The sequence below is a fragment of the Osmerus eperlanus genome, chromosome 12 (genome assembly GCF_963692335.1).
Source record: "Osmerus eperlanus chromosome 12, fOsmEpe2.1, whole genome shotgun sequence".
NCBI classification, from domain to species: domain Eukaryota; kingdom Metazoa; phylum Chordata; class Actinopteri; order Osmeriformes; family Osmeridae; genus Osmerus; species Osmerus eperlanus.
In genome coordinates this window covers 1,049,297-1,076,977 of record NC_085029.1, presented here as the reverse complement: position 1 = coordinate 1,076,977, position 27,681 = coordinate 1,049,297, and the positions used below count along the sequence as shown (strand labels likewise).

At 40.6% G+C, this 27,681-nt stretch overlaps 1 protein-coding gene across 2 annotated transcripts in view; it reads left to right on the top strand.

The window, feature by feature from the left end:
- Positions 1-2,923: 2,923 nt before the first annotated feature.
- smarcd2 (SWI/SNF related, matrix associated, actin dependent regulator of chromatin, subfamily d, member 2) overlaps positions 2,924-27,681 on the top strand; it is a 40,936-nt gene continuing 16,178 nt past the window's right edge. Inside the window, exons 1-12 of one of the 2 annotated variants that reach the window (XM_062475136.1) lie at positions 2,925-3,294; positions 3,403-3,524; positions 5,542-5,729; positions 7,806-7,848; positions 7,964-8,086; positions 18,516-18,635; positions 23,103-23,198; positions 23,311-23,412; positions 23,636-23,797; positions 24,138-24,235; positions 24,368-24,503; positions 25,765-25,887. In XM_062475136.1, the coding sequence (XP_062331120.1) occupies positions 3,411-3,524; positions 5,542-5,729; positions 7,806-7,848; positions 7,964-8,086; positions 18,516-18,635; positions 23,103-23,198; positions 23,311-23,412; positions 23,636-23,797; positions 24,138-24,235; positions 24,368-24,503; positions 25,765-25,887 (1,305 nt within the window). In that variant the 5' untranslated portion in view covers positions 2,925-3,294; positions 3,403-3,410. Of the gene's footprint in view, positions 3,295-3,402; positions 3,525-5,541; positions 5,730-7,805; positions 7,849-7,963; positions 8,087-18,515; positions 18,636-23,102; positions 23,199-23,310; positions 23,413-23,635; positions 23,798-24,137; positions 24,236-24,367; positions 24,504-25,764; positions 25,888-27,681 lie in introns of both variants that reach the window. The other variant, XM_062475137.1, reaches the window with a different exon arrangement.

Sequence of the window (27,681 nt, the reverse complement as noted above, 5' to 3'; positions counted from 1 at the left end):
TAAGATTTTTTTTTATTATTTGCTACAGAATGCTTAGCCTATCAAGCTCAAATGAAGCAGACAGTGTACATGCTTTCGAGTACCTTAATCGATAGGCTACTGACCAACGTCAATTATTAATACGTAAATTAATAATTGGCAGCATTTATGCCATTTAGAATCAGAATCAGAATGGGATTTATTCGCCATGAAAGTTTGCACAGACAAGGAATTTGCTTTGGCAGGAAGGTGCATACAATAAACATATAGGGACCTAAAATTTAAATATGTGGACTATCTATACTAAGGGTACATAAACTAGCAGTACTAAGTGGGATTAGAATAGAATTAAATATACAATAAAATATAAGTTGCCGTAAATTACAATATAAAAATACAAATATTACAAAAAATACAAATGTACAAGATACAATTTTGTAATGCAGTGCAAAAAGCAATGTGTTTTAAGTAGGAAGTCATTAGAGTCAGTGTGGTCCCTTGGCCTTGTTGAAGAGGCCAACAGAACATACTAGAACATACTTTGAGTGGAAGGTCTCTAAGTAGCCTAACCTTATTGCTTTAGGGGAAATAGTACAAAAATATGTGCAATATCACATTAGTTATTAAACTAGGCTATTACATTAACCTGGGGGGGGGGGGGGGGACAGACTTATGTCGTTGTTGTAATCAAATTTGAATGTAATCATTCAAAAACAATCGTAATGAAAAATATGAAATATGATATATAAAACTGTACAAAACAGAATAAGGAATAACAGATTAAGGACACTCAGTCCTCAATGTTAGTGTCAGGACAGTTATCTCCCAGTTCCTCAGTTTCTTTTGTGTTGGCACAATTACAACAACGACATAAGTGTGCAACACAGTCCTGCAGAAAAACATGAACATCTGCCTGTCTCACACGCACTTTTGCAGCCGCAGTGTATCACATGAAAAACACTGTCAGGGGCCGAATTTCTGTTACGTGCAAGGTCCCATCCACTATTTGCCAAACATATCCATCCATGTTGACAAAAAGCAGCTACCTTATTGGTGTAGAACAATCACGTGTCGAACCGTGCCACCAAAATCCTATTACGCTCTGAAGAAACTAGTTCTGCATAAAACATAGACGCAACGATAATCGACTGGAATTTCAGCGACAAACTTTTTTTTGGTAGCTTAGCACGAATCGTTCTTTTTTTATGAGCTAAAGATTGAGTAGATGCCAGACTGTGGAGCGGGAATCATTTTCTAAAAGACTTTTCGTGGTTCACCTTGCAGCCTACCAGTACACAACGGCACAAGCTACTAGTAGTAGCTTAAGTACTATCTACTAGTACTAGTAGTACTGTGCAACAGTCTATCCCATATAGTGCTAGTTCAATCCAGCCTCGCACATATTTGCACGTCGTATCTACTGCGTCATCTCAGTTAAACTATCAGGGCTTGGAAACACTGCGACTTGCTAAACACACAGCTGCCTGCAAGACCCAGTGAAATGTTATATACAGCTAGCAAACTAACGTTAGCTAGCATAGCTAACGACATTTTCTAACTCAACTTCGGTAGGCAAGCTGGCCAGTGCAATAGTGATGGGTCGTTCGCGAACGATCCGGCTCTAAGAGCCGGCTCTTGAAGGTGAACGTCGGGAGGTGGCTCGCATATCTGAAGAGCCGACTCTATTTTTAATAGATTAATACAGCCTATAAAAACTAAATGATTATGAAAGAATGAATTTTAATTGTATTTAAAATAATTGACTAATTCAAAGAATAACAAAAAAATACTTGTAGGCTTAAAGGCGCACACGATCATCCTCACATTCTGTTCCTGTCAATCCTGCATGAGGGAGGGCCGAGCCAACTCACACAGTCAGAGAGTAGTCAAAACTCGGAGGAGATGACAAATCAATGCATTTTTAAAGATATGTGGTTACGGTCGAGTATATTTCATTTCATAATTTAATTCAAATTGTTTTCACACCCATCATAGTCAAATTCATAGTTAAAACATGTATTTTTTAAAGAGCCGTTCGGGAGCCAAAAGAGCCGGCTCTTTTTGGTGAGCTGAGCCATAGGAGCCGGCTCACGAAAAAGAGCCGGAATGCCCATCACTACAGTGCAAGTAACAGTTGACGCTGTGTGCTTAAAGATTCTGACGCAAGTGCTAAGATTCCGATTGGTCAAAAGAAAAAGTGCTAAGATTGCGATTGGCCCAGAGAAATGTAAATTATAAGAATTATCCAATAATGTTTCGCAATTCTAAGCCGGCATGGCATGCAGAAGAAGGGCAGCCTACACCCGCGCCCCCCTCTCCCCCCCCAAAACCTCTCCGGTTATACACGATTCAAGTAAATGATCCAATTGACCAAGAAAACGGCGATTGTCGCCGAAAAGCGACAAGTTTGCAGGTCTGTAAAGTAGTGTTTTGAAAACCTGGAAGCCACTCATATTTTGAGGGGGAAAGAAAATCAGATTCAAATCAGTATAGCTGCTTTATCTTATTTTTATACAGTGAGTTACTTGTCAAATAATGAAACTATAATACATAACAGCCAGTCATTTCAGACCATAGTGCAAACCTACTAAAAGATCCAACGCGTCAAAGTTTAATAACCGGAGAACAAGAAACCAACTTCTGCCTTGTGCCAGAACTCGAGAGCTCAAAATATAAATTCAACCTGGACAGCGTGAACTACAAAATTACGTCAGAGGTCGGACCTCTGGTAATTTGCCAGTAGATTTTAGACTAAACGTTTTAATTTTAGATTTCAGATTCGATTTCTGTTTAGTTTATTTTTCTTTAAAGTATTAAGTTACAATATTTTACTTAAATATACTAAAAACAACAATAAAATCATCAAAGTTGTGTACGTAAACGCATTAACATCCCAAAAAAGAGAAAATAACAACATATTTTCTGCTGGCAACAAGCAAACACATACTAGGCGGTGCTAGTCATAGCAGAGGTTGCACTGTATTACGAAGAAATTGAGTCGCGCTTACTACATCACAAACATGCACACATAATAATCTAGCTAGAGTAATTGTTTATCAACTTCTTATTAACGAAATTTAATAAATTGCCCAGGCATATCCAACGATTGGAGTGAACAACATGTAGACCTACTCTCGCTACTTATCACCACAACCTTTCGCAGTTTACGTAGAACTAAACAAACTGACTCGATCTTGCTAACGTGTTAGCTAGCGTCAGCCAACGAACCATCCCGGAAATTACATTTGCTAAAAGTTACAAGCTTCACTACAGCAACAGCATTAGATCGTATAGTGTACTAGCTGGCATCTATTGGTAAGGAAAATAACTTGATCTGCTCACTGGATAGATTGCCTAGTTTACTAGGGAGCACATTTTTTAGCTAACGACCAAACCAACTTGTTTAATTTGATTGCCACTCAGGTCCTCTCATGAACCCCAGTGTAAACTCGATAATCACCGGACATAAGAATGCTGCGATAAGGATGCCAACACTGATCAACACAGGCTACCGATCCTTCAACACTGCTTCGCAATACAACCAGGTAATTTACATTCCGAGCCACCAACAGTTGTCTGCATTACTGGAAATTGGATTACATTTTTACTCTATCAATCTACGCATTACCCTATATTGACATACTAAAACAGAAACGTTTTTATTTTATGTCCTCAATAACATATTTTAGTACATTTGTACAATTAGGCAATCCAAGTGCTTTATGACACTCGAAATTGAGAACTTTTTCTACAACATGATGACTGAGTATGACTGGCAAAATCAACTGATTTGACATGCTTTGTTATGGCTAATGTAAAGTCGAACAGTTGTCAGTGCATATCAGAACAAAATCCAGACATGGCAGCCTGAAGAAGATTTGGGATTAATCGGAATGCACTCTTTAGCACAGTGTTTATAAAAATAATCAAGCTAAATAAGGTATTTACTATCAAATAAGTCAATATTCTAGTTCTCACTATTTAGTTTTCACAGAAAAACGAAATATGCCCATACTATATTTTTCTATTCTGTAGACAGCAGTCTGGCTATCTAACCAGTTTTCAACTAGCCTACATGTGCTCCAACAGCATAATAACATTTCTGAAATTCAGTAATGGCTTTTAATTGTGGTGTGCCACCCCATGATTTTCAGTGCCAAATTCAGAGTGCAAAACTTTGAAATGTGCTGTTCCTCAGCCAGCACCCTTCTAAATCTGAAACAACCTGATGAATCCCACCAACCAGGATCCAAATTAAATCCCATTCTGTTCACCATTATCAGTTTATTACGGTCATCCTGTTAAAGCAGCTAAGCAGGATGACAGGGATGTCAAGGGAACAATCACATCTCTCATGCTAAGCTTTCTACCTCCAGTGACCAGGCCGGGCCTAGGGTTTTGGGGACCAGGAGGCCAGTTTTACTGTTAGAGGGGCCAGTTACATTAACCATTTTTGTTGTCACATTGTTTTCTTCACAGGCAGGCATTAAAATGCAAAAGACCATGTTGATAATGATTCAGACTCAAGATTTAGGGGGTCCAAGGTTGTTGTCACAGGGCACTGCCTCCCCCCCCTACAGAACCTAACATATGTAGCTTCACACATCATAATCTTATCTCCTCTTGAGAACCCTCAAAATAAGTGAGAACCTCTGTACAATATGTACTATTTCTTTGTCGCTTTGGGTATGATTTGTTAGCTAGCTACCATTCTCCTACTAGTTTTGGCCATCCTTCAATAATACACTGTGTGTTATAACTTGATTTATCATGTTATGTTAAATGCTTTTACAGGGCTTGAAATTGCGACCATTTTGGTCTCATATGCTCCCAAAATTGTGTGTGTGTGAACTAAAAATATATTTGTGAGAAGCGACCTGTATTAATTTCTTTATAAAACGCTCGGTACTACAGTAGTGTATACAGTGACCGGACCAACGTTACATAACCAATTAAACTTCCTCTTTAAGTTCTCAACTTTAATGCAGATAAGTGTTTACCCTAGAATTTGTTTCAGGGGGGGCGGTAGATTGTAAAAATCTAGCAAGAGAAGCGACCCTATTCTATGCGTTTAATAGGGCATTTGTGGACGAGCAACGTCAGTACATTGCCAGTCAAAACGAAAATAACTATCATAACACAGCTAGCACAGTATGCAAGGATGTAAATTATATTCTCAGCACCACACGGAACCGCTGTACAACATACATTTTTTGTTTTGGTCCTTAATAGTCAGTGGATTCTCCTAAATATTTGCAGTGCCACCAATTAAAAAAGTAAATTTCAAGCCCTTAGGATATTGTTAGGATATTGCTGATTACTAAATTTGTCTGCATATGACATGGGACATACAGTAGGCCAATCAAAGTTAATTACTTATTAACATTCCTTAATATTATTCCCATAGACAATTAGCACCTCTGAAAATTTCAACTCGATTGCGCTTCAGTATCTGATGGATGAGATATGTCACTTTTATTAGTTTTCGTTGCAATGCTAATGGAAGGCAATAGGGACACCATTATCCTTTCTTTAAAATAAAATTACTCCTCTTCTCCTCAGCGCCTTGGACTGACTCCCAGGATAGCAATGCGGTCCATGGGGGGTCATCATCCTGGACCCTATTTTGGTGGGAACATGCCCTCACGCACTGGAATGGGGCTCTCACCTGTAGACGTCTCCAGAAAGAGGTTTCTTCACCAGCAGCAACAACTTCACCAGCAAGTGGGACTTGCAGGCCCAAGGCATGGGTGAGTGGTGCGCACAGTTTGTCTAATGTGCATGATTTAAGAAGGTCAGTATGTTGTTACAGGTGTCCTAATCAATGTATTTATTCCCAGGTTTTTTGCATCTCCCTCCCCCCCCCCCCCCCCCCATTAACCTGTTCCATTTCGGAACAGGTTAATATAATAGTCTAATAGCTAATGTAATATTGTAGTAGCCTAGCCTATTGATTAAGGTAGGCCACAGTACACTGCCTGCTTCATTTGATCTTGATAGGCTAAGCATTCTGTAGCAAATAATAACAATAAACCCACTAACGGAGCTAGCTGCCGTAGCTGGAAAATCAAACTTTTCCCGAACCCCGTGGGGAGGAGGGCCACAACATCATGACCACCAACAAAACTCAGCAAGGATTGTTCTTGCTCCGGCTTTAACTTATGGATATTCGGCAGCGTTGCCACAACCGCAGAATAGTTTCGCTCGCATCTTTCTCCGCCGCCATTACTGAACTACAACTCAAATGAGTGCACGACATTAACGTCATCGTTCTCAGCCACTCCCTCTGTTCGCTGATTGGACCTACACATTTTTTTTCTCCAAAAAACGACTGATGCACTGAAATCCCAGACCTAGTACAGAAGCAAAATCCAAATTGAGCGGAAGTAAGTAGGAGGGCAAAGCCAGGCTACATTTCTGATACCGTGGCGGCAGAAATTTAGCCATAGAGGAAACATTGCCTTATATATTATCATTCCAGGTTAAGAATACCAATGGAGGCTGCGTTGGAAATCGTAAATCAAACTTTTGTCAGCATTTTGAGTGGAAATTTCATTTGCATTTGTACAGGTGTATTCGTGCACGTCGGGCTGGCCCTCGCAGCGGAACGACAGTTTACTGGCTGCTCTGTCCATTCGCGCACCTCCTAGTTGCGTATTGATCAGACAAGAAGACACGCTTATCAACTCGATTACTATTGATCAAAACAGAACGAGGGTCGGCTGTAGCCTACTTGAAACATACTATTGAGAACATATTCGCTGACATGCATTGCACACGTGATGAACACAGCTTTTGTTTTTTTTCCATCAGACTTTTTTTTGCCTTTGGCGGGATTTGTCATTGGCGCTTGGGAAAACGGCTTTGGCGCGCGCCAAAATGTTCTCTATGCAGGAAAAACCCTGGTATGAATAAAAAACAACATGGCATAAAGATCTATGCTCAGATGAAAACACAACAAAACACTTTGGCAAATATGCAAAACATAATGTGTTTCTTGTTTATACTGTAGCTAGAATGTTTGAGTGTGTAAACAAAATGAAGGACCTGTCATTTGATGCCTGATTGTTCTATTGCTAGCAAAGCAATATCTATCCATCTACCCTCTGATATCAGTAGGCCTTTTATTTTAATAGGATTATATTTATGTAATAGTATTATTATGACACCTTATACCCAGTTACACAGATAAGTGACTTGTTAAAAGCAATGTATCTAATTCTTCTTAAAATGTCATGACAATGTAATATGCACCGCTGCAGCTACTCTACCGGATTTGGATGGGGTTGAATTTTTCAAACTTTTGCAGTGCTTTTCCATGGAAAAAGAGCTAATATCTAGCTTTCAACAGTACGTTTATGGCATAACAAGAACTTGTTATCTAGCTCAATACAAATATTGAGCTAAATAACAAGTCATTACATGGATGAATATAATTCTGTTGGCCTACAATAAACATTTCATAATTCTAACCAACCTGGCATCTTTTCTTGCATGGCTATACTCTTTCATGCCAAATCTTTGACGTTCAAGTTTTTGTAGTCTAAACTTTGAATGCACGAGGATGCATAAGATTGCTTGCGATGTTTGCGTAGATTTATTGCGATTTTTGCAATAAAGTACTGTACGGTAATTGTGTGCCGTGCCTGGTGTTAATGGGTCTGTGACACATTTTATTTCTGGAAGGCTCTACCGCGGTTACACAATATAGTCAAAATCCATTTCGTAGGCCAAATTTATACCGGTTTATTTCTATACCGTTCATACCACCCACCTTTAAATAATAGTATCTATAATTTATGTATTTATCTACTTTGTCTTGTAAGTGGGAAAAGGCGCAAGATGGCTGACAAGGTGCTTCCCCAAAGGGTGAGTCGAACTTCTTCCCTTTAAAGGAAGATACTGCTAACATGTCTAATTAGACCTACACACTGGAAAAGACAACCTGGAACTCAATTATTGAAAACGATTGTTTTCATCATAGATCAGAGACCTTGTTCCTGAGTCCCAAGCCTACATGGACCTTCTTGCCTTTGAGAGGAAGCTGGATCAGACCATCGCACGCAAGCGCATGGAAATTCAGGAAGCCATCAAGAAGCCTATAGCGGTAACGCTAATATTCTAACTTCGTATTATGGGTAGGCAATTAAACTTTTTCGTATCTGTTCCCTGGAACTGTTCCCTGGAACTGTTCCCTGGAACTGTTCCCTGGAACTGTTCCCTGGAACTGTTCCCTGGAACTGTTCCCTGGAACTGTTCCCTGGAACTGTTCCCTGGAACTGTTCCCTGGAACTGTTCCCTGGAACTGTTCCCTGGAACTGTTCCCTGGAACTGTTCCCTGGAACTGTTCCCTGGAACTGTTCCCTGGAACTGTTCCCTGGAACTGTTCCCTGGAACTGTTCCCTGGAACTGTCCAATTCTATAGAAACACACTAACCAAACTGCTCCAAACAAATTAGATTATTACATGCATACAAGGGCCATTAGGGCTGACATTAACACCTGCCAATCACCATCCAATCATGTTAGATCTTGTTAGTGGTTTCAAAAAGCTTTCTTATGAAATCTGAAAAAGAAAAATGATGGTAGACTGTGATATAGTGGTAGAATTTGACTGCAGATCTAGGGCTTCCCAGTGGCTCACCAGACTAATGCACGCACCATGTAGGCTGTGCCCTGTCTCTCTCTTCCCACATTTCCTGTCCAAACACACCGTGTCCATCATAAAATACTAAAGGCAGAAATGCCACAAAAAAAAAACAGTAAAAAGAATTTGACTGACGACATAGGCATAGGCTGATGTGTACCGGCAGGCCAAGCAGAATGCGGCTTTGGCGGTCGCGGAGGCAAAAACCCGGGCGTGGGAGGAGTTCGGCAAGGCCCTGGAGAACGACTTCCAAACGGCTTCGAAAAGGTTCTGGACCACCATCCGGCGACTCAGGAGGGGGAAGCAGTGCACTGTCAACGTTGTATATGGTGGGGATGGTGCGCTGCTGACGTCCTGGATCGGTGGAAGGAATACTTTGAAGACTTCCTTAATTCCACCAACACGCTTTCCGACGTGGAGGCAGAGTCTGGGGACATCGGGGGGGGCCCTTCTATCTCTGGGGCTGAGGTTGCCGAGGTGGTTAAAAAGCTCTGCGGTGGCAGGGCCCCTGGGGTGGATGAGGTCCGCCCGGAGTTGCTTAAGGCTCTGGATGTTGTAGGGCTGTCTTGGTTGGCACGACTCTGCAACATCGCGTGGACATCGGGGACAGTACCTCTGGACTGGCAGACCGGGGGGTGGTGGTTCCCTTCTTTTAAAAAGGGGGACCGGAGGGTGTGCTCCAACTTTAGGGGGATCACACTCCTCAGCCTCCCTGGGAAAGTCTATTCAGGGGTTCTGGAGAGGAGGGTCCGTCGGATTGTCGAACCTCGGATTCAGGAGTAGCAATGTGGTTTTCGTCCTGGCCGTGGAACTGTGGACCAGCTCTACACCCTCGGCAGGGTCCTGGAGGGTGCATGGGAGTTCGCCCAACCAGTCTACACATGTTTTGTGGATTTGGAAAAGGCCGTCAACCGTGTCCCTCGGGGGCTCATGTGGGGGGTGCTCCGGGAGTACGGGGTACCGGATTCCCTGATCAGGGCTGTCCGGTCCCTGTACGACCGGTGCCAGAGTTTGGTCCGCATTGCCGGCAGTAAGTCTTACTTGTTCCCGGTGAGGGTTGGACTCCGCCAGGGCTGCCCTTTGTCACCGATTCTGTTCATAACTTATATGGACAGAATTTCTAGGCGCAGCCAGGGCGTTGAGGGGGTCCGGTTTGGTGACCTCAGGTCCTGATGGCTTCATCGGGCCGTGACCTTCACCTCTCACTGGAGCGGTTCGCAACTGAATGCGAAGCGGCTGGGATGGGAATCAGCACCTCCAAATCTGATCATACTGTATGATTATGTGGGCAATATACTTTTTTTTTTTTTTGAAATGTCATTTTATTTTATTTTTTATTCTCATCTGAAAAAATATGTTTCAAAAATTTGAAAACGTTTTATAAGATCTAAATAAAGTTTAAAAAGTCTGATTGTTTCTTTTACAATGTTTTGCTTACACATTTTCAGTTTCAAATTTGGCACCGTTCTCTCTGTGTCCTTTTGTTGTTGCCAGGTTTGAAACTGAGTATAACACACTCACATTTCAAAGATATGCCCAGAAATACTCACACATGCCCAGACATGCATATTATGTGCATATTATGTGCTAAACATGCAGATAATCGACAGCCATGCGTTTGTATGCCTTTCTTAGCCAAACATTTGTTTTTGACGGAGTTCGGTTTCGGCCGAACCTTAGAATTTTTTTCCACCGACCGAACCCTACGCTTGCACTACGCGTGCTACGCTGGTCGACATAATGATGCCACCATTGATTACGGGAAGGTGTTTACTTAGGTGGACCGTTCAATACAGTAGGCTAAGAGAAAGTGAAAATGGAACTTGTAAGCAGAAAAAGTGTTGTTTGGCAGTACTTCAAAAAGTCAAAAGAAGGCGATTCAAGTCGAGCTGCATGTTCAATTTGCAATGCCGATTTATCTCATGGTGGCAAATACCCTAAACAATACACAACATCTCCGCTGTTAAAACATTTGCGTATGAAACATCCGAAAGAAATTCAAGATATCTAAAAGGCTAATATTTTGGATATTGATTGGATCTTGAGATAGGGTAAACATAGGCATATGCAGTGGCGTTTTTATATGTAAAAAATTGGTGGGGCACAAACCATTTTATTTAACACATCAACAAACAGCATGGCTCCACAAAACACTTTTAACGACAGAGCGGCTTGCTTCTACCAGGTGTTGTAATAGCCGACACATAGGCCTACTGGAGAGACCTTCTTGTGTAATTGCTCTCCTTCTCTCACACACACATGTAAAATTACCACTGTCGCATTTGCAAACCTAAATTAGGAATGCAACCAAGCTCAGAACCAATTTGTCTACAGGGCCATACCCGAACAGCAATGAGCTCAACACCACTGACGGCCCCAACAAAGCGGAAAGACTGTAACGAGTGTTTCACTTAACACAACAGAATGAAACACACTGACACATGAGCTATATTTCAGAGGTAAAAAAAAAGGTTATTTTTTATGATATTTGTTTTCTCTATTACCTCTGTTTTATTTTTCTTAATTTGTCTTCTTTAAAAAAAAATCATAAACAACAATTGGTCAACAATTCAATGACAAGAAACACACAAATATGACAATACACAAATCAAGTAGAAAAACTAATCTAGGAACCCTCACTCTAACCTTATCAATTAGATTATTATACAAAACAGCACTTGCAACAACCGATTTTGTGATAGGCTATATAACGTCCCAAAACAAAATCGAAAGCATTCGTTATTTGCAAAACAATAAATCTTCTTCTCGCAATCAATTTACAACTACTGCATTTATTCTAAGGTTAGTAAATCAATATTTCTTCTTTCTTTCTTCTCAGTAGGCAAACTGTAATCTTCTATTTTTCTCATCTCTCGTGACTCGTCCCGCCCAGTTTAGGTAGCCGAGCGAGAGCGCGAGACCCCTACTTTACCGCCTGCAACCCGAAAAATGCATATTAATTAACCCACAGCAATATTACCAACTGACTCAACAGAAGGCCAACTGTCATTGTCTAATTATTCCAACTGACAGAAGTCCGTCAAATGCAGTCGGTCTCCCATTTGGCTGATCCCACCAGCCTTTCTTACAGACAGGATGATACAATATGCTTTCACTCACCAAGGCTGAGGGCTCACTTCAAGAGAAAGGTGGCACGGCGGTTCTTCCTCTGGGCGAACTTTTCGATGACTTTGGGAACAAAGTCTTGTAGGTGCTGAATCAGCTGGCTTTCGATGGACAACGTGGCCAATGCGTTGAGTCGCGGCTGTCCCATGGTGTTGCGGGTGAAGGTTTTTACCCTCTTCAAGGTGGAAAAGTTCCTCTCTGACTCGGATGTCGTCATAGGAGTTGTAATGATAATTTTCAGCAGAGTGACGGTCTCAGCAAAAGCCTCCTCTAGGTTGTTCTCATGGATGGATCGTAACAGAGACAGAGCCGTCTTGCCAGTGTGAAGCTCAGTGTGGCGGTACAGAGTGGTCAACTCAGACTTCAACTTTTCCTCGTTTCCTAGAGGCCATAGTTTCACCGCACAGTCAAGCTCAGATGTAGGGAATGACAGGACAAATTGTGGGAAGAGCGAGCTGTCAACTAGCTTGGCAGCGATCAGGTGGTCACTCTGTGAAAACCTCTGCTCCACCTGGGAGATGACAGTGTCGCATGCCTCCATCACCGGCGCTGTGTTGGTCACTCGTCGGCCTGGATCGTCTGTTCCATCGTGAACGGTGGCAGCCCATTCATCCGTTTGCTTCCGCATGTCCTGGACATTCTCCTTGAAACGGGTAAGCGCACTCCCAATCCCAGATGCATCGATGCTCCTTTTTTGCAGAGTGTTGTATAAAACATCAACTTCTGGCATAAGGAAGGAAAAAAATTCCAGCAGCTGCAGAAAGGCTCGGTCCTGGAGTTTTTTGGACAGGCCGTATGCCTCACTTATGGTGGCCTCATCCCATCCTGGTTGTGTGCGTATATTCTCCATACACAGGAGCAACGCAGCGCGGTTTTCCCAAACTGCATTGACAGTTCTGCTTTTAAAGTTCCATCGTACAGCTGGTGGCCTTGGAATGCGTCTCTGTGTTGCCTCAGCAAGTGCCGCAACACGTTTTGGAGCGCCAGAGAAAAAGGTGGCAAAAGCTGTTAAATCTGCAAAAAACACCTTCAGAATGCTCATCCTTGCTGAACAAAGTTGCTGCAAGGTCAGGTTCAGCTGGTGAGCATAGCAGTGAACAAACTGGGCATGTGGGTATGTCTCTTTCATTAGCGTCTGTACTCCTCGGACGTTTCCACTCATTACAGCCGCACCATCATAGGTCTGAGCGATCAGCTTTTCTCCCAGCTTCAGTGGTTCCAGCACACCCTTGATGCTATTAGAGAGGCCGAGTCCAGTTTTGTCTTTGACTTCCACAAACTCCAAAAACCTCTCTGTCACTGTGTAGTCAGGCAACATGTATCACAACACAACCACCATTTGGGATTTACAGGAGACATCAGTTGTCTCATCTGCCTGTACCGCAACAAATGATGTCTCGTCCAATTGCTTGGCTATCTCCTCCTTGTACACTTCATACATGATGTCTAACAGTTCGTTTTGTATAGTGCTAGATGTCCCTTTGAAGATGGGCTGAGCGTCATAGTGCCTCTGAAGTCTGGAATCACCCTCACACATGGTCTCGAAAATACATCGGAAAATACCTGGATTCAGGGAGTCCGCCGACTCGTCGTGCCCCCGCAGTGCTGTTTCACATTTTCCACACAGTTGAATACAGGTTATGATCCGACTGAGAACGTACCTGTTCTCTTCGACCTGTTTCTTATGCTGCTCAATGGAGCGTCTGTATGCACTGTCAACTTGGGCTGCGACATTTACCCTACCAAGTACCATCTCCACCAAATAGCAGACATGGAAAACAGAAAAGTGCGGTCTTTTGAATGCTCACCGTTAGCCACTTTTTCTTTACAAACCACTCCACATTAAACCCACGGTTAACTTTACCAGCAGCTTGAGTAATTGCAATATCCCGTGGCTGATGGGCACCAAGTCGCTTGATTTCAAGCTTCTCCTCCAATTTGAGGGTTTCAAACCGGTGCTCAAGTAGGAAATCAACTGTATTCATTTTATAAGCTAGGTGGGACAATCTACTCGATCTTCTTCTTGCTGACTAATATTGGCGCCAAACAGACAGACAATCATGTATAATTTTTTTAATGTTTTGACTAAAGGTTCAATAAACACTAAAATAACAAAAAACTGAATTTTCTGTCTATTAGTTGATGTGTCAGGCTTCACAGGGTTAAGCATCTGGGGGCCCGTTTCAATAACTATATGGGGCCCTACCCACATAAAACATAATAGAGCAGAAAAAGCAAGGATTCCTGTTGGTTTGCATCAATGGTTTATTATTTTATTATGTGCACTTTCATCTTCATGAACTGGCAGCTCAACATAGAAATAATCCAACCTTACCAGTATTTGATTAAAACGATATACATACAGCGTTTTATGTTAGAATAAGCCTCGCCCTTTCGGCAACTTCACTGCTTAGCTAATTGATTAGCGCAGTATATTTTCAGCTGTCTGGGCTGACTCAAACATCCCGTCAACTTGAATTTTTTAACAAAAGCAAAGAAGAAAAAGTGTCTGACTGACACTGAACCGAACTTAGACTACTGGTATCATAAATAGCAACGATGGGCTCCGTGTTTCAGCACCGTGGACATGCAGGTCACCGGGCGCAGGGTTAGAGCTAGCTCTACAGATACTGGACCAAAGAAAGAGGTAACTTTTGGTAGACTGAATAAGCTTTTCTTTTGTTGTCCGATACGTTCAGCACCACTGGCATATGTACGTTTCATTTCTTTTCCTGCTCAAACTAACATTTTAACCTTCAGATCGCTTAAACCGGTCAAGGGGGTGGTAAACGTCGCCATGGTAACCTAATAAGATATCAGTGTTGTTTTGCGTGGGATTGTGGGTAGTGTAGTATTTCAACAGAACATAGCAAAAAAGGACTACTCGCTCTTCTTCTTGCCGACTAATGTTGGCGCCAGACAGACAGACAGCCAATCAGGTATGAAATACAAGATGACGCTGTGGTGGGGCTACCGGCTCTCTGCCCCACTTGGCAACAAATTCGTGTGATCTACATTGATGGATTAGAATTCTGAGCATGCGTATTAATACTTTCCCACGTCCAATGTACATTGCATTGTGAGAGAGGGGCTAGCCCCACCACGCTCTTCTTTTTGCCGACTAATGTTGGCGCCAGAAAGACAGACAGCCAATCAAGTCTGAAATACGAAATGACGCTGTGGTGGGGCAACCGGCTCTCAGCCCCACTTGGCATCAAATTTGTGTGATCCACATAACATTACATTACATTCTGAGCATGCGTATTAATACTTTTCCTCGTCCAATGTACATTGCATTGTGAGAGAGGGGCTAGCCCCACCAGAGCCCCACCTTCACGATTAGCCTCTGCTAACTCGAATCGGCAGAACGCAGTCTGAAGCAGCAAGGCAGGGACCAATGAAGATGAAATAAAATACTAACACAAACGAATGAAACGAAACAATTTAGGAAGATATAGGAGTTATATTAATAGATAATAAATGATTCGAAGTAAACGAAAAAAAAACAACATAATTTTGTTGCAGTTCTTTGTGTTGATAACAGGTGGGGCACTGCCCACTAACCACCTGCCCCTAATGACCAGTCGCCACTGGGCATATGGTAATTGTCAAAATAGTTTTTCCCACTTGTCTTCCTGGCAAAATGTTGCCAATTCTTTTTTTTTACAGTAAAAATAAAATAGAAATGAAAAATACACTGCTGTGGATGTTGTTTACTTCATTAATGTGTTTACTGTGTTCATCAACTGAGGATGGAAGTAGGATTCGGTATTCGGTTTCGAATTCTGCAGAATCTTAACCAGTGGATTCGGTATTCGGCCGAACCTCAAATCTGGATTCGGTGCATCCACTACAGCGTTTTTTAACGCTCTGCACCGCTTGCCTTCCCACAGTACACCACACTCGGGGGCGTGTTAGACAAGTTAATACAGAGTTGTAGTTCTCTAAGGTCACTGTTGTAGTCATGGCCAAGCGTGCAGACTTGGGTTCATGTACTCACAATATCGATCAAAATACCACTTTTACACAACATTAATACTGAATTTTTACTAGTGCAAGATTACAGTAGAATTCATGTTACGCCACCGGTCACGCCACCGGTCACTCAACCAGTCGTTTGTAGGCTGGGCTAGCAAGCTAGCAGTGGCACAGAACAGTCACGTAATGTGACGAGACTGAATTTAAAAGTGTAAAAACATTCTAGGGACACTGACAACGTCGGCAACCCTGCAACATGCATTATTAGTTTAATGTAACCTTTAAATTCAGGCTTGTCACATTACATAACTTTGTTCTGAACAGAACTGGGTGTGCAGACACATACGATAAGTTTCTCCTCCATCTTGAAATTGTAAAACCTAGACATGTTTACTGTGAACAACAGTTGCTACGTTACAAGAAACAAGAAACCAATCCGATTGGCCAACGCTAGCATTTTCACGCTCGTCATTTACATAAAGTTGAGAAAATCCAACTTGCAACGCTCCGCTCGCCTTCCCACAATGCCATACGTGAGCGTCAACGCCCGATTTCATTGAAAATGAATTGGAATCCGACGCTCCGCGCCGCTCCTCTCCGCTGTAGTGGACACGCACCGTAACTCAAACAGAAACAGCTGTGTAGGAGGAATGAAATTGGGTGAGGAACAGCCAAACTCAGCTAACAAGGTGAGGTTGCTGAAGACAGTTTACTGTCAAAAGTCATACACCATGGCAAGATTGAGCACAGCAACAAGACACAAGGTAGTTATATTGCATCGGCAAGGTCTCTCCCAGGCAGAAATGTCAAGGCAGACAGGGGTTTCCAGATGTGCTGTCCAAGCTATTTTGAGGAAGCACAAAGAAACGGGCAACGTCGAGGACCTTACACGCAGCGGTTGGCCAAGGAAACTTACTGCAGCAGCTGAAAGACACATCATGCTCACTTCCCTTCGCAATCGGAAGATGTCCAGCAGTGCCATCAGCTCAGAATTGGCAGAAAACAGTGGGACCCTGGTACACCTATCTACTGTCCGGAGAAGTCTGGTCAGAAGCGGCCTTCATGGAAGACTTGCGGCCAAAAAGCCACACCTCCGACATGGAAACAAGGCCAAGCGACTCAACTATGCATGAAAACACAGGAACTGGGGTGCATTAAAATGGCAGCAGGTGCGCTGGAGTCCAAATTTGAAATATTTGGCTGTAGCAGAAGGCAGTTTGTTCGCCAAATTGTTGGAGAGCGGTACACGAATGAGTGTCTGCAGGCAACAGTTAAGCATGGTGGAGGTTCCTTGCAAGTTTTGGGCTGCATTTCTGCAAATGGAGTTGGGGATTTGGTCAGCATTAATGGTATCCTCAATGCTGAAAAGTACAGGCAGATACTTATCCATCATGCAATACCATCAGGGAGGCATCTGATTGCCCCCAAATTCATTCTGCAGCATGACAACGACCCCAAACATACAGTGAAAGTCATTAAGAACTATCTTCAGCGTAAAGAACAACAAGGAGTCCTGGAAGTGATGGTATGGCTCCCACAGAGCCCTGATCTCAATGTCATCGAGTTTGTCTGGGATTACATGAAGAGAGAAAAGCAACTGAGGTTGCCTAAATCCACAGAAGAACTGTGGTTAGTTCTCCAAGATGTTTGAGACAACCTACCTGCTGAGTTCCTTCAAAAACTGTGTGCAAGTGTATCTAGAAGAATTGATGCTGTTTTGAAGGCAAAGGATGGTTACACCAAATATTGATTTCATGTAGATTTTTCTTCTGTTCACTCACTTTGCACTTTGTTAATTGATAAACATAAACTATTAACATGTCTATTTTTGAAAGCATTCTTACTTTACAGAATTTTTTCACTCCTGCCTAAAACTTTTGCACAGTACTGTACATGAGGACTAATACCAGCACCTGTCACATATGCTAGCTAACGATTTGTGTGGTTGCGAAAAATTTGTGTTAGGCTACATTGGCTAACCTAATATGTTCAGACTCGGCACTCTGGAAGAGGGAGAGTGTTGTCAACTACCAAATCATTTGTGACTGATTAGGCTAGCTGCGTTTGCCTACAACAAAATTGAATACATAGAAGTCGAATATAATGTCGAAATTTGATTTTAAACCATTAGATTCAGTATCAATCTGCCAAATGGCATAATTTAGTATACAATACAGTTTGTACATTTCAAATTCAAATAAAACAAATAAATTCTAAAACGAGTACATTCAGATTCAATTTGTGCTGGCACTAATATTGCTCTGTACTGTCACTTAGAACAACACATCTGTATACTGTATTGAATATTGTATATTATTTGTATATTAGGAGATTTACTATATTTTATCTTATCATAGATGTAATGTATGTTCTGCGTTGTAATGTAATGTATGCGTTGTCTTGTCCTAAGAATTTCAGTGCCTAGTCTGACCCTGTGTTGTTCTGTGCATCTGACAATAAAAGACTTGAACTTGAACATCTGAAAAACCAGTGTGGCTCTTTCTATTGACTTAAAACACTACTTCTAGATGCAAGTTCAGCCCAGAAAAAAAAAACTGGGGGAAAAAATAACCCATATTGGAACACAACGCTCAAATTAAATGAGGAACATCTGTCCAGAATCCCTTTCACAAAGACTTTAGCTAGCTAACTAATTAGCCACTTGTTTGTATTGAGCTTGTTATTTAAAGTGCCATGGCCAAGGAGGGTTATTATGTTTTGTTACTGTGACGCTCTGTTCACATGGTGTGGTGTTTGTTCTATGACTGAATTCCATCCACTACAGCAAAAACGCAAATTGAGGATTTACATATCCAACACCTGTACTCCTGGCAAGCCAGAAGGTGAAGAAATTGATAAAGTTTCATCCTGGGAACTAAGGATGGAGGGCAAACTACTAGAGGATGTAAGTTTTGATGAAAATATAGCAGTATTAATCATTGAAATATTTTGTTATCTTGTGACCTGCAAGAACATGCTTTGTTTCAGAGTACTTGCATATGGTGGTGTCCTTATTAGCCAATTTGTGTAGAAGGTATTTGAGTGTTAATAGATCTGTACAAAACTCTGTGGTGCATATTCCTTGTTGAAAGTTGCTTGTTAAATTTAAAGCGTGACAGAATCTATAGGCTTTTAAAATGTATTTTGGATGATGTTCATTTGTAAGAAAATTGCTTTTCAGAATCTGAAGGAATTCCCTCAAGTCCCTGCATTTCAAAAAATTTATTGGCCTTTGTCTTCCACCATGCAACCAGATGTCTGTACAGATCAGTTTCCCTTCAAAACAAGGAACTGAAACTGCAATTTGTACATTTTCTTCAGTCAACTTTGAATAGTTCCCCCTCCTTTTACCTCCAACTTAGTTACCGTATTTCTTTGATTAAACGCCGCACATGAATAAACGCCACACCAAAAATGACCATTGTGTAATAAACGCCGCCTTCAATTAAACGCTGCACCAAAAAAATCTTAAAATGGTTATTTAATTGGTTAAATTAAAACAGTATTTATTACACAAGTAAAGTGTACTATAATTCCCACTTGGCACAAGTGGCTGTCTTGCTACAGGTTTATTTGTATGGAAGTATAGTCAAAATTAAATAAATAGGTAAATAAATAGATAAATACATACATAAATAAGTATGGCTATGAAATAAATTCTGAAATTAAAAAAAGATGGCAATACATATATAAATATAGCATTATATAACTATATAGCTGAATCCATTTACCAACATCAATAAATAAATACCTTTATTTCAAAATGACGTTTTTGTAAACACATTTATTTATTTCATGGGACATTTATTTCCTAATGCCACATTTATTTATTTTTTTAGACTTTTCCACACCACATTTATTTCTGTGCTGTATTTATTTCCGATCTCACATGCAAACGAGAGGGGCGTGGTTATCTTCGGACCAACGCAGCTGCACACAAGATCGAAGGCAGATAGGGACACCTAGATTCGGTAGATGATGGAAGACATTAGTCGTGTCAGAGATCGCATGCTGGCCTTATAGATCAAATTGATCAGCATGGCTTGTCAGGATGTATTATTTTGGCAAACATTGTAGATTTTGTAGAGGTACTTGGGCGGATAAGTGCTCTACAGAACATAGATATTGAAGTCTTAAATACCACCTAGGAAGACGTAGTGGTGGCAGTGATTGTTAGCTTTGCAGACGAGTTACACGTCACACAAGCTAAAGCAATGTTTACAAAGGTAACTTCAGCGCTACGTCGCAGCTATCAAAGACCAAGTCCCCACACGTAGGCTACTAGGTCACCGCCATCACTCCCATTGGGAACCAATGATAAAAAGGCAGAGACGACACAGACATTGTGGGCAAAGCTTGTCTACATTGTATGCTTTTCGGCAGTGCGATGCCACTGTCACCCCCCATACAGGTAGCTCTACAGCTATCCCCTTAGCACAGGTGCTGGACAGCCGTGGTGATATCGCCCTGGTTTCCAGACTACCTGGTTTCTGTAAGCATGTGAGCTGTGCGTTCACCTAACAGCAGCAGCTGCCGTTGGCCTCTATCACCAGATTCGTCACAAATTCACACAACATTCAACATTATTGGCGAATTTCAAGTCGCATCTCATATTTGCTGCTGTAGGCTAAGAAAATAAAACAGTTGCAAGCTGGCATGAAGTGGGATTCGATCGCACTAGAGCAAAAATACATGATTGTTGGTCCGTTGAAGCTATTCAGGCTCATGGATGAAAGGAGCTTGTAGTCACAAATTTATTGGCACTTAAGCAACATTTTGTATGGCCTGGGTTCATCGAAAACAGCTGGTTATCGTGGGCACACCAGAAATTACCCGAATGTGTAGGCTAATCGCGTAGGCCTATTTGGGGTTGTCTTGAGGCAATAGCCAAATTTCCCACGATACCACAGCCCCTTATGAAACTACATCTTACAAATTAGCTTACTTAAATTGTCACTGTGAACCCAGACAATAGTTTACGATCAAAATACGCTAAACCCTAAAGGAAGATTCTTGTTGTGGCTTTCTACACTTGCCGTCTTGCACAAAAACACGGTGCTTGAGTCTCAAACCATTTAAGACTTAGCATTTATCCGCCCAAGTACCTCTACAAAATATACAATGTGTGCCAAAATAATACATCCTGACAAGCCATGCTGATACATTTGATCTATAAGGCCAGCATGCGATCTCTGACACGACTAATGTCTTCCATCATCTACCGAATCTAGGTGTCCTGTCTGCCTTCGATCTTTTGTGGAGCTGCGTTGGTCTGAAGATAACCACGCCCCTCTCGTTTGCATGTGAGATCGGAAATAAATACAGCACAGAAATAAATGTGGTGTGGAAATAAATGTGGTGTGGAAATATATGTGGAAATAAATGTGGTGTGGAAAAAAATAAAAAATAAATGTGGCATTAGGAAATAAAAGTCCCATGAAATAAATAAATGTTGTCTTTACAAAAACGTCATTTTGAAATAAATAAATGTATTTATTTATTGATGTCGGTAAATGGATTCAGCTATATAATTATATAATGCTATATTTATATATTTATTGCCATCTTTTTTAAATTTCAGAATTTTTTTCATAGCCATATTTATTTATGTATGTATTTATATATTTATTTACCTATTTATTTATTTATTTAATTTTGACTAACTCGGCGTTCCATATATTTGAAGCTTCTTCTCCAAATCCACCGTGAAAACTAAACCCACAGTATAACGAGAAAATAAAGACCACATTAGCTTAATATGAACATACAATGACATGCGCAGCATGTAGCCTAAATAACGTTCACCAAAGTAAAATACAGACACAAAACAACATACCTCGTTGGTTGTATGCTGTACACAAGGGAATTAGAGGTTTCCCCCAATCGCTAACATAAGCTATAACAACTTCAAACTTTTATCAGAGCATTAAATTGTCTGTGTTTCGTTTGCTGTTAGCTTGTTGACGCTCTCTATCAATCACAAGCGTTCCACGGCCTTCAAAATAAAGGCACTGTACTCTTACCAACCACTTAATAATAGCCTACTGAATGCAATTATATAATTCTAAATCATGACATTGGTTGAAAACAAATTATACATTAGTATAATTTAATTGCGACAGTTACATGTACAGTAAAGCGAGGTAGCTGACTTTACCACTCGCCTTTCATCAACCCCAAGTTCGCGTGCTACAGATCTGTTGTGTCAAGCTGTCATTTGAGTTTTTATTAGTTTTAGTCACGTTCATACTCTTTTTAGTAGAGTCAAGTTTCCGTCGACTAAAAGTCTGAGCATTTTAGTCTTATTTTAGTCAGACTTATCCATGACTATTTATGTCTAGTTTTAGTCAATGAAAACTGATGGCATTTAGTCTAGTTAAATTTTATCTTGACCTTAATTATCTTAATTGTCTCTTTTTAATCAAAACAGAAGTAGTCAAAGCAGTAGTCTCGGGAGGCATGTTAATGCCTAAAACATTTGTTTAAATGTATGTATTGGTCTAGAATAAGGTATTCAAAGTCATGTTGTTGATGCCAAATTCAGTTCAGTGTGATTGCTATGTAAATGACAAAACTAGCTACAGTATTTGGCCAACAAGGGATTCTTAGTACAGTCAGTCAGGTAGGAACTAAGAACCCACTTTACACTCTCATACAAACAAAGACACACACACTTACACACACTAGTCATTCTTGTCAACCCACTTTACACTCTCTCACAAACAAATATACACACATGCTAGTCACACACGTTTGTCTCAGTCGTTTTCAGCTCCAGTGGCTAACATCTAAAGCTAACGTTAAAATGAGACACATTAACCACAGCCTCCTGAGTTGGCTAATCATAATAAAGCAACTAAACGAGGCAAAATAACGTTATAACATTTTGTCTTGTTTTTATTTTGTAAACCACATTTAGTCTCGTTTTTATTCGTCAACAATATTGCTTTATACATTTAATTATAGTCATCGTCACATGACCAGCATTTACGTTGTGTCTCGTCTCGTTTACGACAATATTTAGTCATAATTTTCGTTACATTTAGTCATTTAGGAGATGCTCTTATCCAGAGTGACTTACAGTAAGTACAGGGACATTCCTCCGAGGAAAGTAGGGTGAAGTGCCTTTCCCAAAGACACAACGTCATTTGCACGGCCAGGAATCGAACCATCAACCTTCTGATTAATAGCCCGATTCCCTAACCGCTCAACAATCTGACTCCTTCTTCGTTGACGAAAGCAACACTATTCATGAGTCTAAGTTGTAAGATCCAATAAATGCAGCTCTATACACAATGTAATTAAACCATTCAACTACAAAATAATGCTCGTAAACTTATTTCTCCCTCATCTCTCACATTTCTGTTGATAGACTGGAAAGCAAAAACGGAAGTTTTCATCTTTTTTTAAAAGTCTGGTAATTGAGCTTGACAAGGAGCTTTATGGGCCAGACAACCACTTGGTAGAGGTATGACCTGCTTGATAAGGATATACACTATCATATGTAATTGCAGAAATTATAATTGGCTCAATTGTGTAATTTCATTGTTCAAGCCTGAACTCTAATTATGTTGTCTCAGTGGCACAGGATGCCTACCACCCAGGAAACTGATGGCTTCCAGGTGAAGAGACGTGGAGATTCAAGTGTAAAATGCACTTTACTACTCGTGCTTGATCACCAGGTAAATAACTAATTATACATTTTATGAATCTTACTATTATGCAATTTGTATTTTTGAGACAAAAAGGAAAGCGGCACACAGGAGTTCATATTCTAAGAAAAACTCAACAGGGCAATCAAAAACACCCACTCTAATGTTGGAAAATGTTGAATGAAACATGTTGATCAAGCCCGATAAATGAAGCCAGCCTCTGTTTGCTTTCCAAACTCGTCCACTGGTACAGCCACCTCAATATAAACTGGACCCCAGGTTGGCCCGACTGTTAGGCATCCACACTCAGACACGTGCCAGCATCATGCAGGCTCTGTGGCTCTACATCAAGGTCAACCAGCTGCAGGACAGCCAGGAGAAGGAGTACATTAACTGCAACCGCTACTTGAGACAGGTACCAACATGAAACATGCAACCAGGCAGGAAACAATTGTGTATTAGAATGTGTTCCTAAATCTTATCTTTTGTCAAACAATGTAGTTTGTGCTGTCAGTACTTCACATTAACGTGTTGTGCTTAATATGCTCCTCTTACTGTAAATACAGAAAATAACTTGTATTAGCATTGCCTCTTTATTAGGAAGTGATCTGATTAGCCCTAAGAAACAACAAAATGGGTGAAATTATAGAGGGATTGAAGGTTGATTTCTATAGAATACAAAGGTAATATTGTTTGTGCATTGGTAGGGCTAGGGTTGTGGTGATCATTTGATGGTTTGTCTGATGGCCCTCTAGATTTTTGTCTGTCCTCGTCTGAGATTTACTGAGATTCCCATGAAGCTGGCTGGGCTACTGCAGCATCCTGACCCCATAATCATCCATCATGTCATCAGGTTTGTCCATGGGCACGTGTGCGTATCCCAAGTTTGTAAATTCATCAACATTACATGGTGGTTGTGATTTTGGAAGAAATGATCAAAATCAAATGATTGGTACTTTTCTGCCAAATTCTCACTATTGCCTAGTGTTGACCCTAATGACCTCAAGAAGACTGCATGCTATGACATTGATGTGGAGGTGGACGACCCGCTCAAAGTTCAGATGAACAGCTTCCTGTCCTCTGCAACTAATCAGCAGGAGTTTGCTGCTCTTGAAATGAAGGTACAGTTGATTAAGCCAACCACTACAGTGATGTCATAGTCCACTTAATTTAAACTTTGGCATTGACAAATCCAGATAATCTAGCCTTTTCTTTCCAGGCTAGGTCCATTACATTGATTCTTTCATTGAAATGACTGGATATACTTAAAGTTTACCTCACACTTAAATTGGATTTGCCTTAAACTAGGGCCACACTACACAATTTTAATTGTCAGATTTGGGAACAATTTGTTATTAGACTGATTTACAGTAGTCTAGGCTAATCATGCTGTAATGATAGATGTAATCATTATGTGTGTGTGTGAGTGCAAGAATCAATCCCAGTTAGCTAGGTCACAATTGATTTTATCAGGGCTCGTCACTTAATGTTATGCACTTCGTTTGCAAAGGGAGTTTAGATTTTTGGATTGTTAACATTTTCTCAGGGTGAAATTAAGCTAATCACCAAAATGTAATTTTTTTATAACCCTTTTTAGTCATCTTCATCAGGGTTGCCAATAATTCCAGAGTAAACATACTGAACTTAGTTTTAAAACCTATGGGAAAAACAGAAAGTTTGAGACAAGAAACGCACAATGCAAAACACAAAGAAATGGACTAGTGGGCAAGTGTGGACTATGGAAATAGAGGATCAATGTTAGGATTTGTGGTAAACTTATGAAAGTTTTAATAATGTCAGCACGCTATTAAAATAAAAATTACAATACACAAACAACAGTGGTTGCGAGCTGTGGCGTCCTTGTTTGTTTTGGTGTCAAAATATTGCAGGAAGTATATTCCCTCAAAAAGTATAAGTGTCACAAAACGCTGTCCTTCTCTACTATGACTTTAGATTTTTGATTTGTGCTCCTCAAAGACAACAGTTGTGTGTGCAGAATAGTCTGAAAACCTATAGTGAGACATTGAATAGACACTACTCAGTCTTTTCATTGTAGTCCAAGATAGAAAAATGTGTAATGTGGCCCAAGGTTTTTTCAATAAATGTCATTTAAATAATGTCCCATGTTAATTGGTTAATAGTTTATGTATATAAAACACTGAGGTCATTGACCTGTTCAAATAAAAAAATACAAAAGAGGTGTCTGAATTTGGTAGTTGCTTATTCTGGACAAACATTTCATATTATTGGTATTAGCCAATAATATGTAATACTATAATATATATTAATTAATATAATGTAATAATAATATAGCCAATAATATTGGTACAGCCAATATTATTGGCTGTCTCACAAGGCTTGCTTTAACTCAACACCTCACAGATCCATGAAACCATAGAGTCTATCAACCATCTGAAGACTCAGAGAGACTTCATGTTGAGCTTCAGTAACAACCCCCAAGACTTCATCCAGGATTGGCTCAAGTCCCAAAGCCGGGACCTTAAGGTACTACTTGACTTATATTATCCATGCATATGTTCCAGTTACAGACTTCAGATATATCCAGGGGCGCCACCAGGAATTTTGGGCCCCATGACAAAAGAATCGAATTGGGCCACCTGTGCGCAGCTGTTGTCACCACAAATCTAGGACCTAACTGTCCCATCAAAAGCTTTACATAACTCTAATTAAAGGCTTGCAACTGTCTTGCTTCTTGTAGTTCAATACTAGTACTAGCACAATTTTTACTGCTGGTGATTTGTACATGCAAGTCTGCATGTGTACATCATCATCATCTCTGCTGGCCAGTGCCCTCACAAAAGCCTCCCTGTCCCTGTCAGTCAAACCTGCTGGCCACAAACCTGGGTCAACATCCTTTTTATGATTTCTGTCTTCTTCCACCATGTATCTCTCATCCTTATCATCACTGTAACTTTCTTTCCCTTCTTCCTGTGCTTCCACACTTCTTCCTCCTTCTAGCTCTACCTGAGAGGGCCCTGGCTCTGTAGGATGTACACAATACATGTGATATATATATCGTGATATATACAGTATATATACAAATATGCCATTTACCAATAAATGATACTCACACTACAGAACATTGACAATGTTTTGGAGACAATGTCTACACACTACAGAACATTCATTTATTGGTATATGGCATATTTGTATCTATTGGATCTAATGATTAGATCCAATAGATGTTTTGGTGTGTGGGTGTGTGTGTGTGCAAGCTTCTCAAATAAATTGCACTTCATGATGGGAATAATAAAGTCTGTATCTATAGATGTCATTTAACAGCCATAAATCAATCTAAATGAACGTATCAAACTGGATTATTTTAACCCTTGTGCTGCCTTCGGGTCACATGACCCAAAGGTTCATAACGAACCATCGTTGTGTTTACCCAATTTTACCCAATACAAAAACAAATAAAAATAATTTTCTAACCTTCACAATGTGGGGGGTCTGATATTTACCTATTTTATACGGCGCCCCTGCATGTATGTATATGACAAACGGTACTATACCATGCTATAGTGCACAGTCCTTAAATGGAGGAGTGTAATTTAGCATGTTCTGTTAGTACTTTTACAAATCAATATATATCCTTGTGCCACTACTAAAATTGATTCAGGTTGGTTACTGTCATGCAATATGAGTTGTATATAGTTGGTTATACCCAGTCTTGACCTCAGAGACCTACCTTGAAGTGATTACCTAGCAGCTACAAGCAAAGCAAAAACATAAAACTCCAGCTATTAACTGAAATGGAGTGGGCAAGTATGCACTGTGGAAAAAGGATAGGATTTGCATATACCTCAATGGCACAACAAAAACAAGTTGCAGTTTAACTTAAATAACTATAACTTGATAACTAAAACCTGATCTAAAGTTAGCTGCATTGGGGGGGGTAATTATATCTAACACACTGGCAGCGAAGCACTGCAATTAGCTGTGAAAGCACCTGAAAGCGGAGCCTTTTTCCTTTTGGCGCCCATGTCATGAAATTGGACCGGCCACACTGGCTGCTAAGCACTGTGTGGCCCAAAATTTGGGTTGTCATAGTCCAACATAATATTTATTTTACATAAAACTCCAAAACTATTTTGGGCTCAAATTAATGCCACTATGCATGTGGAATGTGGAATTTATTAATTGTGGAAGTCCACAATCGTACAAAAAGGGGGGGTGGGGGTGGGGGGAATGACAAGGTTTTGCAATAAAGGTCCACAGTAACTCAACAGCACAGCTCAACAGTCAGAGAACAGCTAGCCTCCATCCTCCTATGGCTAC